The sequence below is a fragment of the Erinaceus europaeus genome, chromosome X (assembly GCF_950295315.1).
Source record: "Erinaceus europaeus chromosome X, mEriEur2.1, whole genome shotgun sequence".
NCBI lineage: Eukaryota > Metazoa > Chordata > Mammalia > Eulipotyphla > Erinaceidae > Erinaceus > Erinaceus europaeus.
In genome coordinates, this window is record NC_080185.1 from 1218230 (window position 1) to 1232698 (window position 14469).

A 14469-nucleotide genomic window follows, 5' to 3' on the forward strand; every position below is an offset into this window, starting at 1 on the left:
GGAGCCACTGTGGGGCGAGAAGACACTGCTGGGCAATAAGCAGGGCCATGCTGAGACTGGGGCAGTGAAGACCACAGAACCAGGAGGCTCGGCCGGGGACCCCAGCCATCAGCAAAGGGGGCGTGATGGCGCAGAGTCTGGGGGTGGTCTCAGCACCCCTGCCAGTGACCCACCCGGGGAAGGGGTATGTTGCGCCGAGCTGTCTGCTGCCGGCTGTGGGGCCCTACGACCCACAGCATGCTCCCTAGGTCATAGGGTGCAGGGCCAGGCGGCCTGATGGAGAAGCCTAGGGCTATCGCCTCACGGAGGGAGGCGGAAACATTCTGGCACACACCGGCACGACGAGCCACAGGAAGGCGGGGTCCTCACAGGTCCAGGGGGGCTGTGCTGAGCTAGGCCAGGCACCTGCCCACCCCCCATGAGTTGGCCTCCCACTCCTGGGGCCTTTGCCATCCGCCCGCCTGGGGGGGCAGGGACCCCTCAGTCCCCAGTGTTTCTTCCCCATCACCACTTGCTCCTTCCCTGACTCCCTTTTGGTTCTCCCACACACACCCCTGACTCTGGGGGGGGGGCTCAGGCCTCTGTCCTCAGGCCCCTTCTCCCTTTTTTTTAAAGAATATTTATTCATGAGAAAGCTAGGAGGAGAGAAATAACCAGCCATCACTCTGGTACATGTGCTGCCAGGGATGGAATTCAGGACCTCATGCTTGAGAGTCTAGTGCCTTAGCCACTGTGCCACCTCCCGGACCACACCCCTTCTCCCTTTTTTAAAGAAACATTGTTTTTTTTCCCTCCAGGGTTACTGCTGGGGCTCGCTCGGTGCCTGCAGTAGGGATCCACTGCTCCTGGAGGCCATTTTTTCCATTTTGTTACCCTTGTTATTTTCTTGTTACTGGATAGGACAGAGAGAGATCGACAGGGGGAGAGCAAGACAGACACCTGCAGACCTGCTTCACCACTTGTGAAGCGACCCCCTGCAGGTGGGGAGCTGGGGGCTCAAACCGGGATCCTTATGCCAGTCCTTGCACTTTGTGCCATGTGTGCTTAATCCACTGTGCTACTGTCTGGTCCCATTTATTTATTTTATTTTTTTACTGGAGCACTGCTCAATTCTGGTTTACAGTGGTACAGGGAATTGAACCTGGGACTTGGGAGCCTCAGGCATGAGAGTCTCTTTGCAGAACCATTCCACTATTTATCTCCACCCTTAAAATTATCTTGGGGCGCGACCAGGTGGTGGTGCATCTGGTTACGGACCTGGGTTTGAGCCCCTGCACCCCACCTGCAGTGGAGACATTTCATGAGTGGTGAAGCAGGTCTTCAAATGTCCCTGTGTCTCTGTCCCTCTCTGTCTCCCCTCTTCTTAATTTCTTTTTTTAAAATAGTTTTTATTTATTTCCCATTTTGTTGCCCTTTTTATTATTGTTGTAGTTATTGTTGTTGTTATTGATGTTGTCATTGTTGGATAGGACAGAGAGAAACGGAGAGAGGAGGGGAAGACAGAGAGGGGGAGAGAAAGACAGACACCTGCAGACCTGCTTCACCGCCTGTGAAGCGACTCCCCTGCAGGTGGGGAGCCGGGGGCTCGAACCAGGATCCTTAGTCGGTCCATGTGTTTAGCGCCACCTGCGCTTAACCCACTATGCTACTGCCCGACTCCCCCTTCTTAATTTCTGTCCTATCCAATAAAAGAGAAAAGAAAAAAAAAGGCTGCCAGGAGCAGTGGATCTGTAGTGCTGGAAGCGAGCCCAGCAATAACCCTGGTAGGTGTGTGTGTGTGTGTGTGTGTGTGTGTAATATTGGATATCATTGGAATCCCAGTTCAAGCCCCTGGCTTCCCACCTGCAGGGGAGTCGCTTCACAAGCAGTGAGGTAGGTCTGCAGGTGTCTGTCTTTCTCTCCCCCTCTCTGTCTTCCCCTCCTCTCTCCATTTCTCTCTGTCCTAGCCAACCACGATGACATCAATAAAAACAATAATTACAACAATAATTAAAAAATCTAACAATGACAACAACAATAAAACAAAAAGGCAAGACAAGGGAAAATAATAATTTTTTTAAAAAATTAAAAAGTTATCTCTTCTGTTTTCATTTTTTATCTTTTTAAAAATTTTATTTATTTTCCCTTTTGTTGCCTTTGTTTTTTATTGTTGTAGTTATTGTTGTTGCCAGATGCTGTTGTTGGATAGGACAGAGAGAAATGGAGAGAGGAGGGGAAGACAGAGGGGGGGAGAGAAGGACAGACACTTGCAGACCTGCTTCACCACCTGTGAAGCGACTCCCCTGCAGGTGGGGAGCTGGGGGCTCGAATCAGGATCCTTATGCCGGTCCTTGTGCTTCACGCCATGTGTGCTTAACCCGCTGCGCTGCCACCCGACCCCCTCTCTTCTGTTAGCTTACCAGAGCACTGTCAGCCCTGGCTTATGGTGGTGCAGGGATTAAACCTAGGACTTTGGAGGCACAGGCATGAGAGTCTTTTTATAACCGTAATGCTATGTAGCCCCACACTTATTTCCTTTAAAAACACTCCAAGAAGGTGTCTAAGCCAATCTGAGTAATCCCAAGTGAGAGGCATGCTTCCCTTGTGAGTAGCTTCCTGTCTCGACTGCAAATAAGGAACTTTGCACATTCCTTTTTTCATTCTCATGAAATTACTTTACACACTGGGAAGGAGGTTTGTGCTTGATACTGTTTCATTAACAAGCAATAAAGGGACAGAGGACCTGGTAGAGCACACACGTTACCATAAGGGAGGACCTGAGTTCAAGTCCCGAGGCCCCACCTGCAGAAGGGAAGCTTTATGAGTGGTGAAGTAGTGCTGCCTGTGACTCTCTTTCCTTCTGTATCTCTCCTCTCCTCTCAGTTTATCTCTGTCCTATCAAATAAAAGAAAAAGAAGAGTGACAGGCCTGTTTGTGGCTCGCTCAGCAGAGCACCTGTCATCATGAGCAAGGACACAGGTTCGAGGCCCTAGCTTCCCGAGTCTTTCTCTCCCTCTCCGTTTCTTTCTGTCAGAAAAAGAAGCAGATAATAATAAAATAAAAAGGGAGTCATGGAGCTACGCAGTGGCACATCTGTTTAAATGCACACCCTAGCATGCTCAGGACCCAGGTTCAAGCCCCCACTGCCCACATGCAGGTGGGACGTTTCCCGAGTGGTAAAGCGGGGCTGTAGGTGCTTTTTGTCTGTCTGTTTGCTTGCTTGCTTGTTTTTACCGTAGCCCTGCTCAGCTCTGGCTTACGTTGGTGCGGGGCATTGAACCTGGAACATTGGAGCCTCAGGCATGATACTCTCTTGGCATAACCATTATGCTATCTACCCCCTCTCACCCAAAGATGTCTCTTTTTCTCCCATTCTCCACTCAATTTCTCTCTGTCTCTATCCAATAAATAAACAAAATAAAATAAAAAATAAAAGGAGTCAGGCAGGCACTGAGCCAGTTATAAACCTGGTGGCAAAGAAGGAGGAGGACGAAGAAGAAAAAGACAACAATAGGGCCAGGTGGTGGCGCGCCTGGCTAAGTGCACACATCACAGCATGCAAGGTCCCAGTCTCAAGCCTCTGGTCCTCACCTTCATGAAGAGTGAAGCTGGGTTTAAGGTTTCTCTCTGTCTCTTTCTCTCTCTATGTCTCCCTCTCTTATTCAGTCTCTCTCTGTCTCTATCCAGTAATAAATTAAAAATATTTTTAAAGGATTTTTTTTTTTATCGGAGCACTGTTGAGCTCTGGCTTGTGGTATGGGGGACTGAACCTGGGACTTTGGAGCCTTAGGCATGAGAGTCTGTTTGCATAACCATTATACTATCTACCCCCTACTCCAAAGGGAAAAAAAAAAACAATCATATTAAAAGAAAGAAAGGAAGGGAGAGAGAGAGAGAGTGAATTTGCACAGCAGGTTAAGCGCACGTAGTTCAAAGCACAAGGACCGGCGTAAGGATCCCAGTTGGAGCCCCGGCTCCCCACCTGCAGGGGAGTCGCTTCACAGGCGGTGAAGCAGGTCTGCAGGTGTCTATCTTTCTCTCCCCCTCTCTGTCTCCCCCTCCTCTTTCCATTTCTCTCTGTGCTATCCAACAATGACTACAATAATAACTACAACAATAAAACAACAAGGGCAACAAAAGGGAATAAATTTTTTTAAAAAAGGAAAGAAAGAAAGACAGTGATGATGGTGATGACAACTCCAGAAGGCAAAGTGGATAAAACATTGGGTCTCTAGCAGGAGATCCTGATTTTGATCCGATGTGCCACAGTGATACTCTGGTTCTCTCACTAACAAATTCATCTTTTTAAAAAATAATCATTATTTTATTTTATTGTTTTATTGGGGAATTAATGTTTTACATTCAACAAAAAATTATTTTTATTCAGTAGGACAGAAACATTGAGAGGGGCAGGGGAGATAGAGAGGAAGAGAGACACCTGAACACTGCTCACTGCTTGTGAAGATTCCATCCTGCAGGTGAGGACCAGGGGCTTGAACCTGGGTCCTTGTACATGGTGACCTGTGCTCAGCCCAGTGTGCCGCTACCTAGCCCCTCCATTTCATTTTTGTTTATTTACTCTATAAGCACTCCTTTTCATTGTTCACTTCTGTTATTGCCAGAGCACTGCTCAGCTCCGGCTTATGGTGGTGCTAGCAATGGAACCTGGGACCTTCCCATTTTTTAATGTTTTTAACTGGAAAGCAGCTGAACTCTGGCTGCTGGTGGTGCCGGGGTTGAAGCTGGAACCTCAGAGCCTTGGGCAGGAAAGTCTGTTGCGTAAACCACTGTTATTTTCTCTTGGCCCCAAACCTTTTCAATCATGAATATGACCTACCTGCAGCACTGCTTGACCACTTGTGAAACTTCCTCCCTGTTCGAAGGGACCCCAGGCCCTAGGGTATAAGAACATGCGTGCTCTAGAGGTCCCGGAGGTGGTGCGCTGGGTAACGCATGCGACGTGCTGTCAAGTGTGAGCTCCCAACTTCAGTCCGCAGCAGCACATGTGCCAGAGGGAGGTCTTTCTTTCTCTCCTCCTATATTCTTTAGAGAACCCATGAATTTTAAAAAATATTTTATTTTGTGGTCCAGGAGGTGGTGCAGTGGATGAAGCGTTGGATTCTCAAGCATGAGGTTCTGAGTTCAGTCCCTGGCAGCACATGTACCAGAGTGATGTCTGGTTCTTTCTCTCTCTCTCTCCTTCTATCTTCATGAATAAATAAATAAAATCTCTAAAAAAATTATTTATTTATTTTTGAATTTCTATATTGGGGGATTAATGTTTTACAGTCAACAGTAAATACAATAGTTTGTACATGCATAACATTTTTCAGTTTTCCACATAACAATACAACACCCACTAGGTCCTCCTCTGCCATCATCTTCCAGGGCCTGACCCCACCACCACCAGATTTTATTTATTTATTTATGAATGTATGAGAACAATAGAAGTGAGAGACAAAGAGCCAGATATCACTATGGTACACGTGCTGCTGGGGATTAAACTCAGGACCTCATGCTTGAGAGTCCAGTGCCTTATCTACCATGACCACTCCTCCTTTCTTATTAATAAGTAATATATAAATAAGTAAATACTTACTAATAAGTGAAATCTTTTAAAAAGAATGTGATGGGAGTCGGGCTGTAGCGCAGCGGGTTAAGCGCACGTGGCCTGAAGAAGCGCAAGGACCGGCGTAAGGATCCCGGTTCGAGCCCCCAGCTCCCCATCTGCAGGGGAGTCGCTTCACAGGCAGTGAAGCAGGTCTGCAGGTGTCTTATCTTTCTCTCCCCCTCTCTGTCTTCCCCTCCTCTCTCCATTTCTCTCTGTCCTATCCAACAACAACAACATCAATAATAATTACAACAATAAAACAACAAGGACAACAAAAGGGAATAAATTAATATATATATTTTAAAGTGTGATATAATGACTGCACCGTCTTTTCCTTCCTCTCTTTCCCATTTCCTCCTCCCCTCCTCCTCCTCCTTTTTCTTTTACTATACTTTATTTTAATGAGATGGATACAGAAAGACAGAGGGTGGATGAGATAGCTACACCAGCACATTGCTAAGTGCTGGATTATGGTGGCATGGGGGGCTGAACCTGGGACTTCTGGTACCTCAGGCATGAAGGTCTTTTGCAGAACCATATGCTATTTCCCCCACCTCCACTTTTTATTTAAACCATTTTGTTGGGAAAATAATGATTTACAAGACAGTTGTCAGATGAGTATAATTTTAAAATGTTTTTTTCTTTATTTCATTTTGATGGGAGAGAGAGAGAGGCAGAGAGAGGACAGACACCATAAGCTCTGGTTTATGGTGGGGCTAGGGATTGAACCTGGGGACTCAGAACCACAGGCATGCAAGTTTCTTGCACAACCATTATGCTGTGTATCCAGCCCTGAGTGTCATTTCTTTTCTCCATGTTGTGTCTGTACTTCACCCCCACTGCCAGCTCACGTCCTCCTGCACCATGGTTCATTAGGTCCTCAGTGCTCACCCAACCCTTTCCTACCCCCCTTTAGCGTCCTTGGCTCTGCTGCAATAGACCAAGATTAGTCCTGGTGTTCCTGTTTGTTTTGGGACAGAGACAGGAGTGGGAGATAATGTGAGCGGGCTGGGGAGACAAAAATAGTTACGCAAACGACTTTATTTTCTTTATTGGAGGGATTAATGGTTTACAGTCAGCAGTAAAAGACAGTATTTATTTTCTTCTTAAAAGTATTTTATTTATTTTTATTTTTTGAGAGAGATGCAGAGAAAGACACAGAAACACCACAGCACTGCACAGCTCTGGCTGATTATGGTGGTGAGGGGGATTGAACCTGGGACTTCAGAGCCTCAGGCATGAGAGTTTCTTTGCAGAACCATTATGTTATCTACCCCTTTCCTTTCCTTTCCTTTCCTTTTTTTTGAGTTTATTTTTTAAATTTTATTTATTTATTATTGGATAGAGACAGAGAGAAATTGAGGGGAAGGGGAGATAGAGATGGAGAGAGACAGAGAGACAGCTGCAACCCTGCCCACCACTTGTGAAGCTTTCCCCCTGCAGGTGGGGACCAGGGGCTTGAACACAGGTCCTTGTGCACTGTAGTGTGTGCACTTAACCAGGTGCGCCACCACCTGGCCTCCCTTTCCTTTCCTTTTCCATTTTTATTCATGAAGCAGATACGAGGAGAGAAGAACCAGCTATCACTTGGGTGCGTGGGACTATCATGTGGTACCTGGGACTGAACTCAGGACTTTACTCTTGAGAGTCCAATGCTTTACCCACTGTGCCACCTCCCGGACCAAATGCAGTAGTTTATACATGTGTAACATTTCCCAAGTTTTCCACACAATTCAACCTCCATAGATCCTCCTCTGACAACTTTTTTTATTATTTACTGAATAGAGACAGAGAGAAATTGACAGGGAAAGAGGAGATATAGAGGACAAAGCTAGCCAACTGCAGACCTGCTTCATCGCTTGTGAAGCACCCCCCTGCAGGTGGGGGCCCGAGGTTTGACCCCATCCTTGTGCACTGTAATATGTGCGATTAACCAGGTGCAGCTGGTCCTGCGAACATTTTATTTAAAATACTTTCCTGATCTGCAGGGCATTTTTCCTTTTATTGAATACAGAAAGTTGGATTTTAAAAAATATTTCATTTATTTATTCATGAAGAAGATAAGCAGAGGGAGGGAAAGAGCCAGACATCACTCTGGTACATGTGCTGTCGGGGACTGAACTCGGGACCTCATGCTTGAGAGTCCAGTTCTTTACCCACTGTGTCACCTCCTGAACCACCCTGCAAATTTTCAAAAACGCATCTTCCATACGCTGGCCATCCCATGTGGCGGAGCGGGGAGGAAGAGGAAGAGGGGGAGAGGGGGGAGAGGGAGAGGGAGAGGGGGGAAGAGAGGGAGAGGGAGGGGGAGGGGGGAGAGGGAGTGTCTGCCTCTCCCTCCCTAGGCATGTCAGGATTAGGGTGTCAGGAGCGCACTTGTGCGGAACCCAGGCCTGGAGAGACTCCGCCGGAAGCCGCCCAGGTTCGGCGCGGCTCAGGAGCGGCCTGGGGGCGGAGCCTGAGGCCGGGGACGTCTCGTCCGGCGCGGCGAGGGGCGGGCCCCGGTGAGGGAGCGCTCATTGGCTGGGAGGCAGACGCGTGAACGTCACAAGCCGCCGCCATGGTGAGGCGGAGGGCGGGGCCTGAGAGGGGCGGGGCCCGGCGAGGGAGCGCTCATTGGCTGGGAGGCAGACGCGTGAACGTCACAAGCCGCCGCCATGGTGAGGCGGAGGGCGGGGCCTGAGAGGGGCGGGGCCCGGCGAGGGAGCGCTCATTGGCTGGGAGGCAGACGCGTGAACGTCACAAGCCGCCGCCATGGTGAGGCGGAGGGCGGGGCCTGCGAGGGGCGGGCCCCGGTGAGGGAGCGCTCATTGGCTGGGAGGCAGACGCGTGAACGTCACAAGCCGCCGCCATGGTGAGGCGGAGGGCGGGGCCTGCGAGGGGCGCGGCAGCGGGCGGGTGGGTCGCGGGTCTCCAGAGCGCTCAGGCGGCGGGGCTGGGGGAGGACGCACCTGGCGCCTGGCGGCCTCCGCAGCGGGCGCAGCGCAGAAGCCGAGCGGCGGGTCCTAGCCGCAGGCGGCAGAGAGGTACATCACTGCCGGGTGAGGAGGCTGGGCGTGGCGCCGGCCCACGGGGCGGGATCGGCGGAGCCCGAGGCTCCCACGCTGCTGGGCGGGAAGGGGCGGGGCCTTCTTGACTCGCGTTTTGGCGCAGGCGCGAGGGGCGGAGCTGCGGGGCTGCGCGGCGGTTCCCGCGGCACCGGCAAACGCGAAGAACCGAGCGGCCGGCGCGGCGGAGGTGGAGGCGGGCGCGGGCCCCTGCAGCCATGCAGGCGGAGGACGCGGACCCAGACCTGGGCGCTGCCGCTGACGGGCAGGAGGGCCGGGCTGACCAGGAGCCCCCAGGCCAGAGGGGAGGTGCGGGTGCGGCGATGGCGTTCGCCCACATAGCCCCACCTGCCCCGGCAGCGCACTCCCCGGGGCCGGGCGGAGACGCAACCTCTTCCACCGGAGAGCGCGAAAATCAACTACATATTTTGTAACCTGCCCGAGGAAATAGTAAGGGAAGGGTCAGCTGAAGACAGGGACAAGAGGGGTGCAGAATCGCTGGAGGTACTGGCTAAGGGTGGCCTGTGTGAAGGCGACATAGGTTGGAGAAGGGGCACGGAGCTGAGCTGAGCTGGTGACTGGTTGGCTGTGGGTGGTCCGCTAGGGTTGACACCAACGAGGCAGAGGCCAGGGGCCGCAAACACCCAATCAGACTGGATGATGCCTTAACCGAATCTCTACTAGTGCTCTCAGCGTGCCCTTCCCGACCGCCCTGGAGGCGGAGATTGCACTTGGGTCTCTGGCTCCGGACCCAGAGCCTCACAGAGTGGCAGTGCAAAAGGAGCTTGTGGTGATTGGCAGCGTGCTGGCAGTGTAAGTTCTCTATGGGACAGGGCGGGAGGGGCACTGCCATAGAGATGGCCACTGGTTCCTGGGAGGGTGGACGGACGGATGTCCCGATTCAACTGGACATGCCTCTTCTCCACTTTCAGTCGCTGGAGAGCTGAAGACACTCGCCTCCTCAGGATTGCCGTGATCAACTTTCTGAACCAGCTCTCTCTGGTTGTGCGGACCATGCAGCGCTTTGGGCCCCCTGTGGCCCGCTAGCCCTGAACCGGCAAGGGACTAAGCCCCACATTGGGTCCCACCGCAGCAATGCTGCCTGTATATCTGGGCCTGATGTGTCGCACTGGATCATAACAAGTTGGGTTTATATTTCGCTTCGTGCTTAAATGTTACTTAGTCAAAGCACAACTTAAGTGGTCTAAGTTTCTTCTCAACAGTGACATCTCCAGACAGTCTCTCCCTTACCATAAATTGGAGGAGAGCATCTGGACAGAAGTGAAGATAAGTAGAGGCCAACTTTTTTTTTGCCTCCATGGGTATTGCTGGGGCTCCGTGCCTGCACTATGAATCCACTGCTCCTGGAGGCTGTTTTTATTCCCTTTTGTTGCCCTTGTTATTAGTATTTTTGTTATTGTTGTCATTGCTGTTGGATAGAAAAGAAAGAAATGGAGAGAGGAGGGGAGGACTGGGGGAGACAGACACCTGCAGACCTTCTTCACCCCCTCACCCCCTATGAAGCAACCCCTTGCAAGTGGGGAGCCATGTGCGCTTGACTCATCGTGCCACCGCCTGCCCCCCCCCCAACATATTTTAATGACTTTACATATTGGAGACAGAAGGAGTTTCACATGACACATCCAGATGGACAGACAGGCCAGAGTACTACTCGCACATAGGGCTCTGAGAATCAAACTAGGAACCTTGGTATACAAGCTTAGTGTCTTGCCAGCTGAGCCAACTAGGTTGATATTTTGAAATATTCCCTGGTAACTTTTTTCTGGTGTTTTCATCTAACATGAGGTTTTCCTCTAGCAATCTACCAAAATCACTGAATGTATCAAAATACAGACAGCATAATGGTTCTGCAAAAAGACTTTGATGCCTGAGACTGAGGTCCCAAGTTCAGTCCCCAGCACCATCACCAGCCAGAGCAGTGCTCTGGTATCTCTTTCTCTTTCTGTAAACCCCCCTTTTTTAAGGCCTTGTTTTATTATCTATTAGATAGAGACAATCAGAAATCAAGAGAAAGTCGGAGATAGAGGGGAGGAGAAAGAGAGAGACACCCACAACACTGCTTCACCACTCTCAAAGCTTTCCCCCTGCAGGTGGGACTGGGGCTCAAACCTGGGTCCTTATGCACCGTAACCGCTCAACCAGGTGCACCACCACCCAGCCCCTGTATCCCACTTTCATTAAAATAATTAGCGACAAAAAATACAGAAAGGCAGGATGGTACATTATAAAATATACACGTTTAATGTGATTTTAGAACATTTGATTATTTTCAGGTGTTCTTACCGATGACAATTCAATGGAATGGAGTTTTTTCTTTATTAAATAGTACTCTTATTTTTTTCAATTTTCTTTTTTTATTATTTATTCATTCTTTTTTGTTGCCCTTGTTTTACCGTTATTATAATAATTACAGTAATTGTTATAATAATATAACAATTATTGTTGTTATTTATGTCACCATTGTTGGATAGGACAGAGAGAAATGGAGAGAGGGGGTGGAGAGAAAGACACCTGCAGACCTGCTTCACTGCTTGTGAAGCCACTCCCCTGCAGGTGGGGAGCCGGGGCGTGAACTGTGATCTTTATGCTGGTTCTTGAGCTTTGCGCCACCTGAGCTTAACCCGCTGCGCTGCTGCTCGACTCTCCAGTACTCTTTTATTTTTGTGGATAGAGATAGAAGGGAGGGAGAGAGAGACTTGAAGCACTGCTTCACCATTCATGCGGCTTCCCCCTGCAGATGGGGAGTGGGGGTCTAAACCCGCGTCTTTGCTCATGGTAACGTGCTCAACTTAACCAGGTGCATTGCTGCCTGGGCCCATCTGTTTTGTTTTTGGGTTTTGCCAGATTATTACTCAGCCCAAAATTGAACCTAAGACCTTCAAGCCTCAGGCATGGCAGTGTTCTGCAGAACCACTGTGCTATTCACTTGGACCTTCGGCTTGTTTTTTCCCACCAGGGTTGTTGCTGGGGCTAAAGTGCCTGCATGGTGCATGGTGACTCCACCACTCCTGGTTAGAGACGGAGGAAGTGAGAGGGCAGGGGAGATAGAGAGGGAGACAGACAGACACCTGCAGCCCTGCTTCACCACTTAGGATACTCCCCCTGCAGGGGGGAGTAGGGGTTTGAACCCGGATCCTTGTGCACTTAACCGGGTGCGCCACCACCACCTGGCACCACTTTTATAGAGACGAAAATATGGAGGGGGAGAGAGACTGCAACACTGATCCAGCATTTGTGAAGCTTCTCCCCCTGTAGAGGAGGACTTGAACCTGAGTCTTGCCCCTGCCCCTGTCTCTGGACATTCATCCATCCATTCATGGCATTAAGGCCTTGTGCATAGACAATCTGGCCACTCCTGACAGACTTTCCTTCAAATAGATGGAACCGGCGGGGCACTGGAGCTTCCCCTCACACTGTGACACTCCTGCATGGTACCAAGCAGGCACGAGCCTGGGCTGCCAGCCCACAAGACAGCCCTAGTGGGTAAGCTAGTCTGCATCTCCAGCAAAGTGCCAGTTTACAAACCTCTCCATCAGGGTTTCCTTAAGATAATAAAGTAAGGGAGTCGGGTGGTAGCGCAGCAGGTTAAGTGCAGGTGGCGCAAAGCGCAAGGACCGGCGTAAGGATCCCGGTTCGAGCCCCCAGCTCCCCACCTGCAGGGGAGTCGCTTCACAGGAGGTGAAGCAGGTCTGCAGGTGTCTGTCTTTCTCTCCCCGTCTTCCCCTCCTCTCCATTTCTCTCTGTCCTATCCGACGACAACAATAACTACAATAATAAAAAACAAGGGCAACAGAAGGGAAAAAATAACTTTTTAAAAAGAAGGTAAGGCGCTCGCTTCAGCAGCACATACACTAAAATTGGAATGACGCAGAGAAGCACGGCCCTACACAAGGATGACATGCAAATTCATGAAGACCTCTGTTTAAAAAAAGATAAAAGGGGCTGGGTGGTGACGCACCTAGTTAAACACACAGTACCATGCACCGTGGTCTTGAGTTCGAGGACCCTTTCCCACCTGCAGGGGAAATTTTGCAAGTGATGAAGCAGTGCCGCAGGTATCTCTTCCCCCTATCTATCTCCTCTCCCCCCTCTTAATTGTTCTGTCCTATCATCTATTTTTAAAAGACTACGAGGGGCAGAATTTAATTTTTCCCCCAGGGGAGTGACCTCACCAACTTGCCAACTGTCTTCTTTGTTTTGTTCCCCAGAACATTGCTAAGCCCCAGGTTACGGTGGTGCCAGGGTGCTTCAGGCATGAAATCTTTGCAGAACCACTCTGCTGTCTCCCCAACCCACCATATTTATTCATTTATTTATCTGCCTCCAGGGTTATCGCTGGGACTCAGTGCCTCCACTACAAATCCACAGCTCCTGGAGGCTGTTTTTTTCCTTTTGCTGTCTTTGTTTATTGTAGTTGTCATTGCTGTCACTGTCGGATAGGACAGAGAAATGGAGAGAGGAGGAGAGGACAGAGGCAGGGAGAGAGAGAAAAACACCTGCAGACCTGCTTCGCCACCTGTGAAGTGCCCCCCTCCCCCCGTAGGTGGGGAGCTGGGGACTCTTATGCCGGTCCTTGCCCTTCACGCCATATGTGCATAACCCGCTGCACCACTGCCCAGCCCCCAACCCTCCATATTTTTCAGATTTATATTTTAATTATGAGAGAACTAGGAGTGTTACTCTGCCATGCACAGTGTCAGGGATGGAACTCCAGGACCTCATGCCCACAAATGTAGTGCCTTTCCCCACTGTCCCCACCCAGGCCTCCATGCCAGCCCGTTAAAACTCTTTGCTACAGTGAGAAATTCTCCCTAGGAAACATCCCCCTGCCTCCACAGTGCTGGCCACACATGTACTGGGACCACTGGTTCCATCAGCAGTGTTCAGTACTTGGTATTTCTCCCCAAAGTAGGTGTGGGGATTTAGCCGGAGGCCACTTAGGTGCTGAGAAGGTGTAGACGGCGTGGATCTGCGCAGCAGTTCCTCAGGTCTCCAGGAGTCAGCGCTGCATCTGGCTTCACTGTTCCTGATGGTTGTTGCCGAGGCTTCACCACACTAGTCCAGATTTTTCTTTCTCTGATTTTTCTCTCTCTTTTTTTTTTGCCTCCAGGGTTATTGCTGGGACATTGCCTGCACCACGAATCTCCTGGAGGCTCCCCCCCCTTTTCGTGTCTTTGTTGTTTCATCTTGTGGTTATTATTGTTGTTATTGATGTCGTCGTTGGCTAGGACAGAGAGAAATGGAGAGAGGAGGGGAAGACTGGGGAGGGGAGAGAGAGACGGACACCTGCAGCCCTGCTTCACCGCCTGGGAAGCGACTCCCCTGCAGGTGGGGAGCCGGGGCTCGAACCCGGATCTTGAAGCCTGTCTGCGCTTGCACCACCTGCGCTTAACCCGCTGCGCTACCGCCCGGCCCCTTTTTCTCTTCTATTTTCCTTGACCAGAGCGCTGCTCAGCTCTGGTTTACGGTGGCACTGGGGGTTGAACTTGGGACCTTAGAGCCTCAGGTATGAGTCCTTTGCATAACCATTACGCTGTCTCCCCAGCCCTCACCCACTTTTTTCAGACAGGAGAGACAGACTCTACGAGGCCGAGCAGTGGCACCTGGTTGAGCACACACATCACCATGCACAAGGGCCTGGGGCTGAATGCCTGCTCCCCACCTGCAGGGGAAGCCTGGTGAGCAGTGCAGCAGGTCTGCAGGTGTCTGTCTCACTTCCTCTGTCCGTTGGCCTCTGACAACAGGGCTCAAACCCAAGACTTAATGCATGGTAATGGGATGTTATCTAGCAGGTGAACTACTTTCTGGTCC

At 50.5% G+C, this 14469-nt stretch overlaps 1 protein-coding gene and 1 pseudogene across 1 annotated transcript; both read left to right on the top strand.

Annotated features, from left to right (window-relative positions):
- The first annotated feature begins 8247 nt into the window (after nucleotides 1–8247).
- Nucleotides 8248–9836, top strand: LAGE3 (L antigen family member 3). Its single transcript, XM_060183438.1, has 4 exons — nucleotides 8248–8444; nucleotides 8744–9067; nucleotides 9322–9450; nucleotides 9570–9836. Exons 1-4 carry the CDS (start codon nucleotides 8248–8250, stop codon nucleotides 9682–9684), a joined length of 765 nt encoding a protein of 254 aa, XP_060039421.1. The 3' UTR covers nucleotides 9685–9836.
- A 2649-nt stretch (nucleotides 9837–12485) lies between these two features.
- Nucleotides 12486–12582, top strand: LOC132536033 (U6 spliceosomal RNA; annotated as a pseudogene).
- Nucleotides 12583–14469: the final 1887 nt, after the last annotated feature.